A 20,287-nucleotide genomic window follows, 5' to 3' on the forward strand; every position below is an offset into this window, starting at 1 on the left:
AGGTTTGTGTGGATCGATGGAAATCGGGTACTAATAGTACTTTAATCTGTGGCTTTGTAGCATTTTTTAATAGCGAAATGAGATGCATACAAAATATTTTGGAGAGAATTATGTAACCCTCATACCTGTTGCACCGAATTGTTAAAAAGCACTTTTCTTTATCATTGAAGAATTTGTGATGTCTACAAAATTTCCCAACGGTTAAGTCATATAAGGCTATTGGATTTTTTATGAAAAATATAAAACATGTGTGTAGAATATTGTATATTATGTGGCTTGTTGATGATTTTAAACCTTTATATAGATTCATAATTAGGATTTTAATGAGAATAAGTAAATAAATAAATATATTATTCAGAAAAATAAAATATTCTAATTAGGATTTCAATCTATTCAGATTTAAGCACTAAATAGATTGAACCATATAATCCTAATTATTTTTGATAGTTTAGATACAATTTCATTTTTTGTGCGGATATTTAAGAAGTAATGAAATATTTTCTCACACAATAATACTACTATTAGTTTATAATTAATTATATATATACTAGTGTTAAATCTAGTGCGATGCACGAAAAGTGTAACTACAATAGATAGTTTCGATAATTATCAATAAAATTTAATTAATTATAATCAAATCAAATATTAAAACATCGTATAAATATCATTCCACAAATAAAATTCTTAGTAATAAAATAAAATCAGTACAGGATAGCAGTTAAGATTTGAGATTAAATAAGATCACAAAAATCAACTTAGTCATAATTACAAATCAAATTGATGGTCTTATATAATTTTAATTACATTGAATAGTTACCAAAAAAATTACTTTACCCTAAATCCAAAACCCAAAAGTATGCAATTATACTTTTAAATACGAAATACACATTTTATATAGAATCGATTTTATATTGCTCCACATTATTGAAATCTTGTCTCATATATATATATAAGTACATTTTAGGTACTTTTGGAAATATTGAAAAAACATGCATTATTCATTTTAAATTTCTGATAAAGTGATAAATGTCATTATTAATTACTATATATTAATCTTATTATTTTATAATGAAATTCCACTTATTACATATCAATATATAAATATTTATTAGTGTATGGAGTTTTTGCATGAAATATCTTTAATATCCAAAATATCTTTTATATACATTTTTTTAACCTTATTTTTAAAAAAAATTCAAAAAGAAAACAAATAAGGAGAAAACAAATTCCTCTTGCCAAGTTTCATTTTATCACTAAAAATAAAAATCTTCATACCCACATATTATGGAAATTTTCAAAAATCAAAATCAAATTTTTCCTTCAAAGTTTTATGAAAATTGTGAAATTTTTGTTTGTGAAAATATCATTTATGTAAATTATGTCGAAATATTATTTATATAAAATATGCTAAAACCATTGTACACACTGTTGTAAAGATTTATAGCCAAATTTTAATAATATCCATACGTTATAGAATTTTTTAAAAATCAAAATCAAATTATTCCTTTCAAGTTTGATTAAGATTGTGAAATTTTTTAAATAATTTTATTTAAGAATTTTATTTTTTTAATGTATTTGAAAAGGAATAAAATGAATTTAAAAATGAAATATGACAATAATTTTAAAATTGTAAAATTTTTAAAATAATTTTTTTTTAAATTTTAATTTTTTAAATGCTTTTGAAATAAAATATAACAAAGATAAGGATGACATGTGTCAAAATTTTTTTAACTATTTTATTTTTATATATTATATAAATATTTATATACATACATTATTGTGTTATTATTAAGTAATATTTTGAATTTTGCAGACATTGGGTACGGAGCATTGAGAAGAAAGATATGAAGTCTTGAGTTTTTCGTTTCTGTTTTTTAGTTTTTTATTTTATTTTTATCTTTTTCTATGCATAAGAGGAACTTCTTGAATTCCAAAGGAGTAAATTGCGGGAAAATTTTATATACTAAATTTTACATTTTTGAAAACCCATTATTTATATCTTTTTAATTTTTTAAAATTACCAAAAGAATTTAATTTCCCTTTTTTTTTTTAAAGTTTTTGCAAGCACCTTTGTCTAGGTTACCTGTAAAGAACAGACAAAGCAAAATAGCAAAATAGCAAAATGAAGCACGCTTATGGAGATTCTAACTGGGGAAAGGACTACTCGGGGTAGAAGCGGTTTAGTCAATTATTAAAAACCAAAATTGTATTTTTATAATATTATTTAATTATAGAATATAAATTTGTGATTGTTTTTAGACTTTTAAACTGTTAAAAACTAACAACTAAAACTGTTTCAAACAATACACACACATATATATATATATATATATAATTAAAAAATTATTAATAATAATTTTTTAAAAATTTAAAATTTAAATAATATAATAACAAAATTTAAAAGATATAAATAAAATTTTCCATAAATTTCCAAAGAATACGGAACCTCTTATTCAAAGTTTTCTTGACCATTTGACATTTAACTAGCTGCATTAATTGATTTAGGAGAAATAACAGCATGTTTGGATAAAGATAAAATGAGTGGAAATTTAATATTTTGAAAAGTGATAATTTTTTTTTATTTAGATATTTATTGTAAAATAGAAAAGTATAGACTCAATAAATTAGTATTAGGAAAATATGTGTAAAAGTTATTTCCATCTATAAAGATGTCATTTTGAAAATTTTAAAAAAAATAATTTTAAATTTTTTTAAAAATACATATTTATCATTAATTTATTGTATAATATTAAATTTAATTACTTCTCAATTCCAACTTTTCCATTATTCATCAAACAGATAAAAAAAAAAATAATTCTTAGAAAATTAAATCCTAAAAATTAATTTTTCTCTTCATTTTGATACTTTCCAAACATCTTATAAAAAAAAAAAGTACAAAAAATAAAAAAAAAGCTTGAAATGAAGAATGTAAGCAGTAAAACAATTATTATTGATTTAAAAAAAAAACAGTATTATTGATTTATTTTAATTAGGTAATCTAAAATTTGTTATTTATTAAATAAAAAATGTTAGGTAATTCAAAGTCTTTGATACCAAAAATAAGTAAATAAAGAAATAGCCACGTCTCCTGGAAATAAGAAACTGCATTTTTACAACTTCCACTTGATTTTTATATCCCTTTCTTTGTCACTTCCCTCCTCCCAAGCCCCTTTTTCTGGCAGAACCACACACACACGCAGCGCCAGCCTCCCCCAACTGGCTCCGCCGTCGACTGCCTCTGCACTCGGAAGTTCCGCACCCAAAAGCCACCGGCAAAAGGTGCCTCCAAGCCGTCTGCAAGATTCTGCTGCTGATTGCGGCTTTGATTCTCAGCAATTCCGACCTCCTCCGTCCAGGCAAAAGGAGGAGGTGGCAGTATTGATGGTTTCGTTGTGACCTACTACTACTACTACTACTAATACGAAGATGGTCTGGTGTGGTCATTGCAAATGTGATCGTCCTACGCATCGCGATGAGAATTCCTACGTGTAAGTGACCACACCGACCTATCTATTCAATTTCTGCTCAAATTGATTTCAATCTTTTTGAAAGCTTTTTCTTAAGTGTGTATATGTCTTTTTTTTTAATTTTTTTCCAGATGTTGTGGTGTATGTGGAAAAGTTATTTACGATGACTGCTTTACTGATGAACCTACTTTTGTCAAAGGCGCTGGTGGAGAGGTATGTTTTGGTTTTGCCCTCTAACAATGTCACTCAATGCAATATGCAATTGTTTAAACTAAGGAAATTGATTTGTAAAATCAATTATATGTGTGTGTGTGTGTGTGTAAGAATGGTATATATGTATATATAAACGCATGCATGAAAACTTTTCTATGTAATGTTGCTGACGGCAAGCTGTAAATGAATATTTAGTAAAGTGACAAAGTGTGAAAAAGTAGATCCAAGAAGGTGTCACGCCAGTTTGCGCAACATAGGCTCAGCAAAGTTGCTTTAGGAGATTATTGCTCTCTCTCTCTCTCTCTCTCTCTCTCTCTATATATATATATATATATATCCACTCACCTACACAGATTGCTGGGCAGAGGTAAATGTAGGTGAGGTGCTTGGAAATGTTTAAAGCATTAGCTTAAATGGGGGTAGATATGAAGTTTTGAGTTACAGTTGAGTATCTGTGCAAATTTATTTTATTTCTAACTCATGGTTACTCTTTCATGCCATGTATATGAGTAGTTTCATCAATTATTATCAATGGTAATCACCATTCCACATGGATTTTGCTTCTTTACCATATATATTTATATATATATATATATATATATTTAATTTAATTACTTTTTACTGTGCAGAGCCGCTTGGCCGGTTCTTTTGTAAGATCCATTGCAAGTGGCTATTCAGAGTCACTTAGACGGACTTTAGATAAAGGTATGTATCTGCTTCTTTTGGATTTTTTTTGTTGGCTTTTTCCCATTCTGTTACTTTCTTTTAGGAACTTAAGCTATCAATATTATTGTTTTATAGAACTTAGGAAATTCTACATGACTTTTTGCCATTTCTTGTGGTCGCTTTTAAATTTAAGGGAATGAAACCTTTCTCACCAAGTCTTGTTCAAAATTTGTTCACTTTAGGATCAAGCTATATTACTTACTGGAACTTTGGAAATACCATTTAATAATAGATTCAAAATAATTATTATAGTTATGATGGTTTCATATTGGACAATGCTACCATCAGTTAATTCCATTTTCTACAAGTTAAACTTTTGGAATGTTTGATGACTTAATATGGTATCAAAACTAAATGGTATAGTGCTCTAATGCTACTAACTTCCATATAAATTTACTGTGCTGCATGCGTAAGGCCAAATTTCTGTCCTGTTATTGGCATTCCTATGTGTGAGGGAGAGATTGTGTATGTGTGTGTGTTAACTTGATATTTGTTGTCAAGTCCACTTTTTACATGCTTAGGCATGATGGTAACATGACATTTTTATATAATTTTTATGTATTATTGATTTGATAGTATCAATTTATTTAATCAAAAGCCTAGATTTTATGGTTTGAGACAAGATATCAAGCCACTTATATTTTATTATATGTGTTTATAGTTTCACTCATGTCTCTATAATTGTTGTCTTTTATTTTGCAGGGTCAGATGAAATAAGACGTATTGTTTTGGTCTTGAAAATAAGTGGTGGTGATTCCATAGTTAACCCGGCTTCTGCTTTCTACAAGGTGACAGCTTATTGTAATTTATTTGCCTTCCCATACCCCTGCTCTCCCCCTCCTCGTTCAAATGAAAATATTGTGTCCTTTTTAGCTAGCTGAACAGTATTTGAAATCTGACTTTGCTAGTTTACAGATAGCAGTTGAACGCAATTTCACTAGGGGTCGCAGAACAACACAAGTTGCAGCTGCTTGCCTTTATATTGCATGTCGGTAAGTCACTAGTATCACTTGTGTTCTTGAGAGATTGACCTATATATATATATATATATATATTTTATCATTGTGGATAGGCTTTTTGTTCTAAATGTTTAATTGTGGGTTTCAATATTTGTCCTGTATTATTGTTAGTTTAAAGGAGATTTATGAAAAGCATACTTCTTGTATGATTTATGAAAAGTATACTTCTTGTATCCAAACTATTAATGTTAGAGGAATACTGTCATATGTTAAGTGTTAGAGCTATTTTATTTTTTTATGTTTTTTCCCCCTTCCATGTTAAAGGTGTAGCATGATCGTACAACTCCTTTATGTGTATGATGAGAATAATACATGGAATCCAAAAAAAGAAAGTGTATCATTATAAGCTGAGTAACACTTGTGTTTTACAAGAAACCTTCAGCGAACCTTGTGCAAGATGTTCCCTTGCATCAAGTATATTAATACTAGAAAAAATAGGGTACTTGTTGGCATTGGTCTATAACATTTTGAGAATTTTAAGATGATATTTGTAATTTGATAAGGATTTTAGGTGATCTTAATTCTCAGATTTGGCAGGGCTATTTCATTCTGATCTTATGGTTATGTTCTTCAATTGTAAATATAATTTATTTAACTGTTGATGGAAAAAGCCATAAACTTAAATAAAATTGTATTCAGTGGTAAGTAGCTGAGATATAATTTGTTGTATTGAATATTTTTTTGTAGGTAATGTGGATAAAATATTCTTAACCTATAATCATTGTAAGCAGAATGGTATGACATAAATAAATATGTCATATTTGATTTTATTTTTTTACCAATGATCTTAGATCTTATAACAAATGATGATCTTAAAGTTTGTTGCATTCATTCATTTAGGTAATTTTAATAGGATTGCTTTAGATTATTAATTTTATTTGTCGTAGTGTGAACCACTTTAGTATAATAATTTGAATAGATTGAAGTGAAATTATAGTGGTAGGCATCCTTTTCATTAGTTATTCTTATGCCTTATATCTCGTTATGGCTTGTACGGAGGAGGATGGGTTTTAGTTTGTTAGACTAATTGATGATAATTGGTTTTTCTATTCACAAGATGACATTTTTTTAATTAGATAATAGTACGAAAAAGTGGAAATACATGATGGTGAAAGGACCTATTTTGAACCACCTGCATTTAGCATCCATTTATATCTGTACTCTTAAAATTTTGTCCAAAAAATATTCATCACTGTGAATAAGAGGAATGAGAGTCATTCTATTATAGCTAAAACCTATATAACATTTTAGATCTTTTAATACTAGCTTAGAAAACTTTAAGAAAATACTAAATATAGAAAGAGTTCTATATTCATTCATGTTAGTAAGTTGTTACTATGCAGTTTTACCAGCCATACTTACCATGAATTTGCTGTATAAGTGAACTACAGTGGAGTAGCAATTGAGATGTTAGCACTTATAAGTGACAACTTCAATTTCAAAAACAATCTCTTAGTGCTATGTAAATTGTATTTATCTTAAAATTTTGAGCTACATCTGAAAAAAAAAAAAAAAAAACACAAGAATATGGTATTAAATTATTCTACTTTCATTCATTTTAAATTTTTATGTTTCCTTTTGTTTTTGTTTTGATTTGAGTCTGATTGTTAGTTAAAGAGATATATCTTCGAATTTATGTTAAATTGAGTGATTAGGAATGCAGCATCACATGGAAATGTGGTTACCATAGAAAGAGCAAGGAGAACTTGGTTGGATTATCATTTATTAACCCATTTGGCATACTAAATGGTTTTAAAAGTAAGCTAAGAGGCAAGTTAGGTGACAAACTTAACGCTATAAAACTGTCTTATTAATGTGAAAAACAAAAACCTATCAGCTTATTGATGCAAGGAAAGAAAAACCAAAACTTGAGAGGATACTGGTAGGCTATTGAAGTTCTCAGACAGTTATAGAAATTTAAATTTAATTTGTTCTAAAATACTTTAGCTTGTCAACTGTTTCATGGATGATTTACCCAAAAAAAAAAAACAAAACACTGTTTCATGGATGTACTGTAGTAGATTTTAGGCCTATCTCCATATGTGTTATGACATATAAGTTGAGAAGCCAGAATACTATCTCATTTATTGGTCATTTTTTATGTTTCTAATGACTTGGGAGTTATAGTAATTGTCATCACAATTTTTAAAAATATATATATTTTTGTCCTTTTTCAGCACCTTACTATTTTCTAAATATGAAAAGTTTTTGTTGACTGTTTTCCATATAATTAGCAGACTCAGTAAATATTGCCTGCAATTTATGTTGTTAAACAGGACAGTTGAACCTCCAAAGCCATATCTTCTTATTGATTTTTCAGAGACCTTAGGGATAAATGTGTAAGTACCTATTTTAATTATACATATGACATCTTATGTACGGCTACTTTCAACAGTAACAAGTATATATGTTGTCTCTTTCTTGGGGGGAAAAAAAAAAAAAGAAGTATATATTTTATCTTAAATGCCACTTTTTGAATGTATCATTGACTAAATCTCTTTCTCTAGGTATGTATTAGGTGCTGTGTTTTTGCAGCTTTGCCAACTGCTAAGCCTTGGAGAGCATAATATCATTAAAAGACCTGTTGATCCCACCCTTTTTATTCCTCGTTTTACAGAAAGTAAGTTCTTGGTCACAAGTGTTACAGTAAATAGCTAGGCTGTTTTAGTTTCTTAAATTTTTATTTCAAACTATGGAAACACTAGTATGGATCTGGAGGACGTATACAAGCTCAAAACAATATGGATATTGTAATACAATACCCTCTAAGAAGATATATTTATATGGAATCTCTTGGAGACTAGGGTGCTAAATGGCAAGACTACATAAAAAGTCGATGTTTTATTAAGATGTACATTAACATATAATACAAATATTGTACATGTGCTGTGTATATATACAGAAATGTTATAATAAGCACCAATTTCATGTTATAATGGGCAACTGTATGGTCGTTGCCATCATTCTACACTATATGATTTAGTGCCGTCCCCGCATGACATCATCTCTTGTTACATGTGCAATGTTGCCCAATAGATCGTTTCTTATATGCTAACCTTCCTCAAAAGTTTTCTGCAAGCCAGTCTCATTTTATAGAGACAGCTCTGTGAGAATTAGGGTTTTCTCTTGAGTTTTGCCTATTTTATGCCTTTGCATGAGAGAGATAAATGTATTTGGAATTATTAGTTGTGCGATTTTCGTTGATAATGTGGAAAAACTTTTTGATCTCTTCTGTGCATATGTGGAATCTTGTTTTTGTACTTTGCTTTAGTTTTGTTGAGTTTTCAATATATATATATGTATATATATATATATATATATGGTTATATATATGTGTGAACCCATGAAATCTCTGTGCCCGGATTATTTAATTCTTACTACGGTATTAGTTTGTTCTGATGATAGCGATGTCTATATCCACATACATTATTTTGTTAGAAAACCTTATTTATCTTTTATTTTGTATTTTGTATTTTGTATTTTTTGGGTTTATAGAGTTATTGGATGGAAGAAATATTGAGGTTTCTAGAACTGCAATGCATATCATAGCTAGCATGAAGAGAGACTGGATGCAGGTAAGATGTAGAAGACAATATTTTAAATTTTGTTGCTGTTACAGTTTTATTCTTTTGGAAATCTTTCATATTACTCCCTTGCACTTTGCAGGTAGTGCTTATTTATCCTTGAACTTTTAACATCTTTATATGTATACACACAAAAAAGTTATTGATTGCTGCCACTGAAAGTCTAAGATTTAAATAAATACTATGTCTAAAGTGGGGGGTGGTAATATGTAACTGACCCTGATTTTTTATAACAATTGATTTCTCCTTTCCAATGTGAATTGTTCGTTTTGTTGAACCCTCCATTCAGGTGAATTTAAAATTTCTTATGTTATTTGTAGACTGGCAGAAAGCCTAGTGGGCTCTGTGGTGCAGCATTATATATTTCTGCTCTTTCACACGGGTTTAAATTTTCAAAATCAGACATTGTAAGTCCAGCTTATCCCATATAATTGTTTTTGTTGCTATACTTTCTTCTGAATCATAATTACCTTCCCTGCATTCATATTTATACTGTTTATTCTTCATTTTTCATGATTATCATTTGGGTTTTGTAAAATATTTTGAATGGTTCATGACAGTAAGTTGATTGATTTTATGATGAAATTCTCATTTTGCTAGTTGTTAATCATTAAAGGTCTTATACTGAACAATTTATGTTGATTGAAATAATTCATGCACGCATACAAACATATTTTTATAGAGTTTAGAAAAGAAAACTTTTTTCTGAAGCATGGACCACGTACCACCGGAAGAAGCACTATTATTACTTTAGGACATATTTTTTTGGGATAACGATGCATTATACAGCTATACTCTGTCGTATGATACTGCCTCTTTCTGTATTTTATTATGTCCTAAATCTTGCCTCACAAAATGTTCAACTACTTCATTTTTTGAATAAGTTATAGTAGAAAACGCAACAATGAATAATTGTGTACTTACATGCTTGACATTTGCTGTTCAATGTATATATAGAATTTAAATTGTCTTTGTATGGGTAAACAATATATAGATACATGTGCAGCCTTGCTATATTATTTATTTATTTATTTTTATGGAAAATTTACTTTTTGATGAGAAGGCAACATATGAAAAGAGGATGAGGATTACAGTTTAGAAACTAAGAAAAATAGATTAGATTGCTGCTTTCCAAGTCAAGAAAATGAGAGTTGGAACATCTGTAAACTCTTTGGAAGTAAATGCCCATAAAGAAACTTAAAACTTGAAATAATCCCGTAAAGACCTCATGTCTCATCTCTTGTCATAAATCCTTCCATTGCCTTCTAGCCATATTGTCCAAAATAAAGCCAATATTGCACATTGCACAACTCCAAAGAGCTAGACCTCTTTTGCAACCGATCCTTTAAAATTAATTTTATTAATAGATTTGAGCAAGACTGGGGAAATACCCAAAGACATTCAGCTTCTTCCACCAACCATAACCATATCTTAGCAGCCACGTTGGTAAAAATGAAGGAATGAGCAATCATTTGACTCAAATATTTCTATGCATCACATATTATGAGACAAACAAGCGTAAGGTCTTCTTTTGAAACATAGCACAGGTATATAGCATAACATGCACAAGAAGAAGCCAAACAAACATTTGAATCTTAATCTGTTTGTAAATCAGCTTTCCAAACTATAAAATGAGGTTCAGATACTAAGATATTATGGTCTAGTCATCAACTAGGAAGGTGAAGTATAATTTACAAGAAATTTTTTTGAGGAATCTAGCTTCCACACACTCTTTTGTCATGCATATTTGGATAGATGATCACCCCTTTAAGAAGACATAACAATGTACACAAATAAAAAAAGTTTCTATTATTTGGATAAAAGAAATAAAAAAGAAAATGAGATTCCTAGAAATTAAAGAATTTTGACCAATAATCACATGTTACATGTTCCCTAAGCTTGGGGGTAGCTATTTCTGACTAATTTCCACATCAAAACTTGAATGCTTGTCTGTTGTCCTAAACCCTTTGTATATAACAAAATCTGAAACTTGGTGATCTTAACTTATATGCAATTCATTAATTTGTAATAACTTTGGCATGTCCTATTTCCATGACTCTTACTTGAGGTTACATGGTTTTTCTTTTCTTCATCTTAACTTTTGGATTAATAGTTCTGCCCAAACCAATTTTGAAATTTTGTTTTAATGAATTTCTTTTCTACCAGGTTAAAATTGTACATATTTGTGAGGTAACATTGACAAAACGATTGATTGAGTTTGAGAACACAGATTCTGGGAAGCTGACTGTAAGTTACACTTCTATTGGAATATAATCTTGCACACTTCTATTTGAATATTTATTTCATAAAAAAATCTGACATTCATTTCAATTTTATTTTTCATTTTTTCTGTAACTCATATTGCCTGTAAATGCGCAAATATCAGAATGGGCCCAAATATTATGCACTAAATACTGCAGCAGCATTTCCTCATTATTTTAATAATTTATTTATTTTCTATTTTATTGCTGTCTCTGTGTGCAAGTCAACCCAAAATTTTCTGCCCTTTTGATGGTCTTCTAAATTAGAGGGCTTCTGAATTGCTCAGTAATAGTTTTTCTCCCTTTTTACTTTTGTTTTCATTAGTATACTATACAATAGTTGTTCAGATTGTTTTGGTTGGCTTATAGAATATAGACATAAATGTATAACACTACTTGTAGTGTATGTTATCAGTTTTAAACCTTGATGAGACCGAATCTACTGGAAGTTTGAATTTTGATCTCATTATGTTCATATCTTAAAAATAGGGTTTGAATTACGTATAGTAGTACTAGAATAGATTAACTGCCCATTTGGTTGTGGTTTTGTTTGTCTGGGATCTGTTTTAAAAGGTAAAGAATTCTTTATATATTATGTGGCTAAAAATATGGAAATACTTTTTATTAATCCTTATTATAGGGAATCACTTATTCAGTGATTCTAGAAGAATCACTTAGTAGGTGCTTTCTTGGAAACTCTTTTTGTAGGAGAAATTTGTCCTGTGAAATCATTCACAAACATGCTCTAAATATATAACCTCACGAAAGCCAGTTACTGCTTTACTGAAGCTATTTACTGCTTTGTGAAGATCAATTATCTTCAGTTCAGTATCCTTTTGGCTTGTCGCCTTGTTCAAATTATAGTTGTTTTACCACTGTTTTAGACTTTATAGTGTCTGTGCCTTTTAATAATAATATAATACCTGGCATACCTATTATGACTTACTGGTATAATGAGAAAATTATTTTCCAGTTTACCTTTTAGGGGAGGAGGATTTCACCTAGACCTGGTCAAACCCAACATCTGGATGTGTATTCTCATTGGGTTTACCACTAGGCCAAACCTATGAATATTTTCCAGATTACTTGCTTTCATCGGGCCATTTCCAAAATTTAGGTTATTTCACCATTTCTTTAATTTATATGAATTTCATATACACACACACACACACACACACACACACACACACACACATATAAAGAGCTTCTACGGTGCGGACTGCACCCAAAGCCGATGCTTTTTTCAAAAAAGCATCGGCTTTTCTAAAGCGAAGCCTTTTTCCAAAAAGCGTCGGCTTTGGGTGCGGTCCGCACCGTAGAATTACTCTATACATATATATATATATATATATATATATATATATATCATTTTAGTTATTGCTGTTTATTAAGGAAAAAAGAAACACAAATTTTAGTTTCTACTCTAGCCAGCCTCATCATTAATCATCTCGAGATATTTTGATTGAGATGTGATGTTTAGATGCAGTAATGAGCGCTGTTTGTTGCAAGAACCAATATGATCAGTGTGTTTTGAAGTCAACTGCTTCCTTTTTTATTGTATTATTGTCGTTACATTAATTGAACAGCTTGAGCTAGATAAAATAGTAATGGTAACTGTGGTGCAAAATAAAGTTGATAACTATTTTCCTTATATAGAAAAGATGACTGTTTAAAAAAACTTCATTACAGATTGAGGAGTTAAACAAGAATGCCCTGGAGCTCAAAAAAAGCACATTATCATCTTCTGGATTTGAAAAGTCGGGAGAAATTCTTTGTGAACATAAAGACAGTGGTCAACCTCCATTTGCACATGGACTTTGTAGAAGTTGTTTTGAGGATGTAGCTCTCTTACACTATTCTCCATTTGCTTACTCTATGCGGCATGTTTCTCTATCTTTGATATGTGCTCTTTGTTGTAGTTCATTGAACTTTCTGGAGGACTTGATGGTGGATCAGATCCTCCTGCTTTCCAGCATGCTGAAAAAATAAGAACAGCTGAGGAATCTGCTAAGAAATTGGATGAGTCTGTTGATGATGTTTTGCCTCAGAATGAGAGAGAAACAACTGATCACATGAGTGAAACAGTCAGTTTCTAGCTTCCTATTCTCTTATTATTATTATTATTATTTTTGCATGTACACCAAGGTATCATATAGTATTGCTTATTCTCATCTCCCATGTTTGTCTTCTAACTCTTTCATCAAAATTTTCTCTAGTGTATTTTTTCAGCTTTCTTGTTCTTTCGCTTATGAAGATGTGATTTATCTGTTAATTCTGATATCTTCTTATATATATATAAAAGAATGTTAGATCTTCCGCTGAAACTGGCCAGAATATGACCAAGAACGAAAGATTTGTTGAAACTGCAGAGCTTCAGAGTAATAGTAAGTCTTTTAGCAGTTGTGTAGGAACTTTCTTGGGTAAATTGTCTGATATTTTGTTATGATGCATTGAATAATTGATGTTATGAAAGCTTACTTTGTTTCAGTGTCTACTATTGGAGATCGGATGACAGTAGATGGTGCTTCTGATACCTGTCCTAAATTTAACGATACAAGTACTTTTACCAGTGATGAATCAGATGGCCTCTCTGATATTGATGATCTTGAGGTATTCCATTTGGTCGATGTAGCTCTAATATTTGTATAAATGTCATGCTAACTGGACTGTTAGGTATATAGTTATATCTGGGATAAAGAGTTGCTTAATTGCATATTCAATTCAGTGATACATTACATTAAATATATTCATTTAACTCCTTATATTGATTTTATTTGTATTTATTTTATTAATAATCTTTATTACAAATTTTTTATTTGTTATAAATATAAGCATAGAGATTTTGAATATAGAAAACAATATTGAATAGAGATGAGGGAAAGTAAGCACGCACATTTATGTTGTACATAATTATATTATAATATAATTGATATAATGCATATCTGTATTTATCTTTGTTCACTTTTAAAAAGTAGTAAGAATACTAGTTATAATAGCAATAAGAGTTAATATCCTGCTTCATATTTTGGCTTCAATTTAGTTATTAATTTTAGGACTAGTAGGACATAATGAAGCATTCAACTTGGAATATAATCTCCAGTTTTGGATCAATTGCTTAACTAATTATTGACAGTGAGTTGTTTAACATGTGGATTGTTAGGTTAGCGGCTACCTTAACAATGAGGAGGAAACACGCTTCAAAAAGATTATTTGGGAAGAAATGAACAGAGAATATCTGGAGGTAGAAGTCTTACTCTTTTTTTCCTTTACTCCCCCCCCCCCCCCCCCCCCCCCTTCTTCTATTTTTTAAATTTCTTTTCCTCTTTACTGATTGGATAGCATACATATTTGGGTAGTATTTTGTTACCTGTTGGATTATAACGTATATAATTTTCAGGAACAAGCAGCAGCAGCTGCTGCTAAAATGGAAAATGGTGAGGCTAATTCCAAGAGTTCTACAGCAAAGTCGAGAAAGGTCCTTATTAAGACATTAAATTCATCTTTTTATTCTAGTTGACTAGTTTATGTACTTGTTTTGCATGTATATTCCATTTGTGTAATTATGCATTTAATGTCTTATGTTTCTTCTTATATTTGACATTTTTTTTTTGTAATCTTTGCATTTGCAAAACTAATATTATGATTTGTAGTGAGTTGTTTCACCTGTTGGTTATTTTCTCTGATTCTAGTGTGGTATTTGTTCAAGAATCATTTTAGGTGGAGTAGGTTACTTAAAACTGCATATTCTCTTTTCCTGGCTTATATTTTCAACTCAGAATACAAATATCTCGTAATGATGTAATGAAGGGAATCTTGATGAAATAAATATGATTCCAAGATTACCACTTGCTCAAAACTTGAATGATGGGATTCTTTGTATTTTAGCTTGTAAATGTTTCCTATTTGAAGGCACTATATTGTTTTACCTTTAACTCTTAACCAAAGAGTAATGAAGGAAAAGACAAAAAATGTTTCTAATTTTAGACATAGTTATGCTCCCTTTATCTGGTGGGCTATAAGTTCCTCACTGATCTTCCCCATCAGAGATTGTTGGTTTGGATTCAGCCCTTAGTTTCAGCATTTATGATTGAAACTGCTTCTTTAGGAATCAAATCTGTGCAACTTCATTTGAAATCCTAAAACTGTTAATGTTGTCTAGTTTGTTTCCAAATATTCTGTTAATTTGGCATTTCTTTGATAATTGCTTGCCAACAAATATGTACAGTATGATCTGCAAAGTCGTTGTCCTCATTGAACTGCATGCCTTTTTTCTTTTATTTACTCCTTTTCCAAGTTTGTTTAAAACAAATCTCAAATTCTTATTCTTTTTTCATTTTCTGCATTAAACTAGGAGCGGCGTAAAAAACAAGATTCAAATGAGAATCCTGCTCAAACAGCTGCAGAAGCAGCCCGCCAAATGCTAAGCAAGAAGGTAAGTCTTCAAAAATGCGAACTAATAACAGTAAGTGGTGACCAAATCTCTAGCTTTGCGGCTGAGGTGTTTTCACATGATAGAAACTAGCTAGCTTGCAATTAATATTTTTATATTATTTTTATTGTTTTAAGTGATCCAGTTGTTTCTCTTTAGCTTCACCATGGTCTAATGCCTTTTTCATAAAACATATTTATGCTTCTGTATGACCTGCATTAAACATCTTGTGGTTATAATTTGGATGGTGGCTGTTTTTAATCATGTATTGTTGCTATATTTAAATTGTTTTACATGTCTGTCATTTCTCACAATATGAATCTTTTAACAGCGATTCAGTTCGAAAATCAACTATGATGCGCTGGAGAAATGCTTTTCTGACGATGTATGTCAATCTTATCCTACTAATTTTATGCAAAATAGTTCAGTTGCTTTTCTGTTTCTAGAATCTAGTTTGTAAATTCCACAGAGGTAGTGCATCTCTAAATACTTGTGATCGCTTCAAAAAGAATTTTTTCTTGTCCAAGACTCAGTCAACAAAATCTTAATCCTAAATATGGTGTGAAATAGACTTTGACATATTCTACTTGCAAAAGTATAAAGTTAGGGGCATTTAATTGGATCCAATTATTTTTTTTCAGACATAATTTATCATGTGTAATATTTATGCACATGTATGTTTATGTCTGTAATGTATATACAAACATGTAAACATTAAATCTCTTATATTGGAAGCTATGTCCCATTTAGTTGAGCTTAACAAGTTTGAGTCCTAGCCTACTGAGAAAAGAATAGAAACAGGTAATTCCAGGGCATTCTCTCCGTTAATCAATGTAGCTTCTAGTTTGGAAGATTTACAATTTCTGTTTACTAGGCTATTTTAAATTCTCAATTGATTTAATTTTGTGTATATTTATATATTATTGCACCTAAAGTGGTTGCTTATTTGTTTGCAGCCGCCTCCTCCAAATAAGAAGCCAAATTTATCAAGTCATGATGATGAAGCCACTACACAAAGCGTGGGTGGTAAACAGCATGATTTGGGCACTGTGGACAATGAAAAGGAGCTGGATGAGGAATACGAAGATATGGAAGAGTATGATATTGGCCCGAACGACCATGAATATTTGGAAGAAGATGTGTATGACTATGGCTATGATGATGGTGATGAAGAATACTGATGTTAGATATTTTTCTGTGCAACTGAGGTAAGATATCCGACTTTGTAGAAATTCCTTTTCCAACTTGGTCAGCCATTCTTCACTATAATACAATAGTATTCCATTTCGCTGGTTTGATGGATGTTAGCGTGTAGCTGTGAAAGAATTGCCAATGAGTTCATGAAATGTTCTATAGAATCAAGTTTTGCCCTTTTTGCTTCTTTCCCTCTTCTGGAGATATATTTTCTTGTGTATATTTTAAATAATCATGTTCCTTTAACTCAGCATCATTCCTTCTTGTAATTATAATAATAATAATAACAAATTGTTTTATAGTTACAAATTTTGTATTTTTGTTTTTTTCTGTAAATATGCAAACTTGTTTACTATATGGTAACTTACTAGACTGATTTTATTATGAAAAATTGGTTTCCATGCACCTATCCATTTGTTTGTCATCATTTTTTCTCTTGGTGAAATCAATTAGCTAATATTTTGCATAGTGCTATATGTATTTTGTATTGGATTGAATTTCAATACCATTAACGTCTAGGTTTGAAACATCTACACGTTATGTTGAACGAAGTTTGGCCCTTTATTATTTCTACGAGAACCCATCTAGCCATCCCTCTTCTTTTTGGTATGGTTGTTTTTGCATTTTTTAAGACTTAGCTTGTATTTCGACGAGGCCTTGTTAATTTTAAAATTGTCTGATTTGTATCCATACCAGGGGTTGTCATGATTTGATTTATTTTATTTGATTTTAAGAGACCTTGCTTGTTTTAAAATTGCCAGATTTGTATTGTATCCATACAAGGGGTTATTGGGTAGAAGACGATTTTTGGGAACCATAAGAGAGGTATATGATATGTTTTTTGAAGTGTAATTTGCATAATGTTCTATGAACTTGGATACTTTTGCATGTTGGTCGCTGAATTTTTTCTTTTTTTCTTTCTTTGGCATTTTTACTCTTAAATTGACAATGTAAAAATATAAAGCTATTCTTGAATTTATCAACTAGAGTGAACCATAGATCCTAAAGATGGTTGGGGAAAGATATATTATTTTGGGAATTTATAATTGCACTATCAAATGGATTCTATACAGTTTCATTTTAAATTTATATTTTTAACTACATATAAAATTATCATTAAGGTATTAATTTATTTGAATAATTTTTTTATATATTTTTATTTTTCCTCCCAAATTTCTCCTTTTAAATCACTTACAGCTATTTCTTTTCTTTAGTTTAAAAAAAAACTCACATTGCACCATTTAAATTATGTAAGCTCAAAACATGAAAATGTAATGTTTGTTTATTTTTTTCCTTTTTTCATTTTGCAATGATTCGTTTTGCTTTGGAAATTTTAAAAAATATTCGAACACAAAAGATCAAACAAATTTAAATATGTTCATAAGTGTTTAATTGAACAATTCAAAAGCGTTCAAAATTTATTGATCAAACACATACACAATATATTATAAGTTTGGAGGTGGTCATAAATATACAATTGAATAACTTTAAAAATGTTCAGATAAGATTAAAAATCAATTTTATAGTTTGTATAGAAGTTTAGGACTAAACAATTCAAGGTAATACAATAATATAATTTTAAAAGTGTTTAAAAATATATGATTGAACAATTTTGAAAATATTTAGAAATATACAATTTAGTATTTTAAAAATTACTTAAAAGTTTATTATCAAACAATAAAAAGTTCGGTTTCCGACAATGTTCTTGATGCGAAGATAATTGATGTCAATGGAAAATTGTTAATAGAAAATTAATGGTAGAAGATTTTTTCTAGATTATCAAAGGAGGAAGAATTGTTTTGATCGAATTGTAAAGATAGTTAAGAGAAAAGAAAAAAACAAAAAAGTGTTAGAGGTATGTGGACTATTTAAATAAAATATTGTACAAACAAAATTTTGTATTTTTTTATATATTTTAATGGTGATGTGTAAAGAATAAAAGTGTGTAGAAATATTTTAAGATTGCAAATAAAATTTCTCTATTATTTTTGACATATTTGGCATTGCAATGGAGTTGAGTTGTTAAACGCTAATGTCAATTTGTGAATTGCACCCTGTTTGGCATACTCAAATATAGGCCTAACTTGTAGGCATTAGGCATAAGGAGAGATGGCAGCATATTAATATGTCATTTTTTTCCCCAACAAATATATAAGGACAGATGGCAGCATATTAATATGCCATTTTCCCCCCCAACAAATGTATATATATATATATATATACACACACACATATATGTGTAAATAACATTACTAAGCTTATGTTCGACAATGCTAAGATGACACTAATATTTATTTATTTATTATTATTTTTATTTTCATCTATCCATTTTTTCATTTGTAAAAGGTAAAAAGAAAAAAAAAAGTTGAAAAAAAATTAAAAATTAAGAAATGATAAGATGACACAACCCTTCTATCCAACATAAGCTTAGCAATGTTCTAGGAAGATCATTCATGTATGTATATCTGTTTATTCACCTCTTTTTTTGCATAACCTAACCAATTCAATCACACATAACACAAAAATAAATAAATAAATAACTTATAAATGCGATCCTTATTATTATTATTATTATTATTATAACCATATATCTTATTACTAAGAAAATTAAGTAAAGAATTAGAATAAAACAATTTTGTGATATGACATTGATAAGAAGAAACCAATTATGTAGGGAATAATGGTTAATGAAATTCAGGAGAATACCTTATTCACTATGGATCATAACCTCATATGGTATTGTCACTACCACTAGTTCCAATAAGATTAAACCAAAATCACACACTAATTTTTTGCCTACAGCATTTATGCTTGATCAAGTCAGGTGCCATTTATTAATAAGTGCCTGGGTCATCTGCCGAAGAATCAAAATATGCCTCCTTGCATGCTATACCAAAATCAGCAACTTTAAGGCAGGAGTATTGACTGATAAGAATGTTTTCAAGCTTTAAGTCACTATGAATAACACCCTGCTGAGTGAATTAATTCCCATGTCCAAGGCAATAACAATTAGCTTCGAAAGAAATTTATGCTTGAGCTTTTGCAAATAAGCCCTCAAAGAATCCTATGATAAATGTGTCAGAATTATGGCAATTGTTAGTGTAAGAACTTTGTAAAACCAAGGCTAACAATACAAAGCCAAAGATATGTTATATTTTGTTTTTATTTTCTAGCTAGGTAAATTTTGTTAAAGAGTAAGCAAGAGGTGGTTTTGGAAATTACTTCATGATGAAGGGGAGGAGCTTGAGATGGTTCACCTACTTGTGAGCAAGTAGCTTAAGCTACTTAAGATTGATGTGTCAAAACCATATGTAAATCTTCTTTTATGAAGTTTGACAATGCTAAGCTAGGTAAATTAATAAGCAAGGCTACTTCTGGCTAAGCAAGGCTATGT

General features: G+C 29.7%; 1 protein-coding gene across 3 annotated transcripts; it reads left to right on the forward strand.

The window, feature by feature from the left end:
* Positions 1-3,111: 3,111 nt before the first annotated feature.
* On the forward strand, positions 3,112-17,218 carry LOC107422065 (transcription factor IIIB 60 kDa subunit). Of its 3 annotated transcripts, none has more exons than XM_016031459.4 (19): positions 3,112-3,488; positions 3,599-3,680; positions 4,310-4,385; positions 5,109-5,194; positions 5,322-5,398; positions 7,663-7,764; positions 7,933-8,045; positions 8,921-9,000; positions 9,330-9,416; positions 11,176-11,256; positions 12,960-13,109; positions 13,190-13,354; positions 13,573-13,654; positions 13,744-13,880; positions 14,431-14,511; positions 14,668-14,745; positions 15,622-15,702; positions 16,031-16,084; positions 16,656-17,218. In XM_016031459.4, the coding sequence occupies exons 1-19, from the start codon at positions 3,427-3,429 to the stop codon at positions 16,878-16,880; spliced, it is 1,899 nt and encodes a 632-aa protein (XP_015886945.3). In that variant the 5' UTR covers positions 3,112-3,426; the 3' UTR covers positions 16,881-17,218. The 3 variants fall into 3 exon arrangements, with proteins under 3 accessions (XP_015886945.3, XP_015886946.3, XP_015886947.3); XM_016031460.4 differs by having other exon boundaries at positions 3,113-3,488; positions 13,759-13,880; XM_016031461.4 differs by having other exon boundaries at positions 3,113-3,488; positions 7,702-7,764.
* The last annotated feature ends 3,069 nt before the right edge of the window (positions 17,219-20,287 follow it).

The sequence above is a fragment of the Ziziphus jujuba genome, chromosome 3, assembly GCF_031755915.1.
Source record: "Ziziphus jujuba cultivar Dongzao chromosome 3, ASM3175591v1".
Taxonomy (NCBI): Eukaryota; Viridiplantae; Streptophyta; class Magnoliopsida; order Rosales; family Rhamnaceae; genus Ziziphus; species Ziziphus jujuba.

Bases quoted from the DNA above. Each gene is read 5' to 3' on its own strand.
- LOC107422065 (XM_016031459.4), top strand. From the start codon at position 3,427: ATGGTCTGGTGTGGTCATTGCAAATGTGATCGTCCTACGCATCGCGAT. The intron at 5,399-7,662 runs GTAAGTCACTAG...TATAATTAGCAG, and splicing joins TGCCTTTATATTGCATGTCG to ACTCAGTAAATATTGCCTGC. The intron at 14,512-14,667 runs GTAGAAGTCTTA...TATAATTTTCAG, and splicing joins TGAACAGAGAATATCTGGAG to GAACAAGCAGCAGCAGCTGC.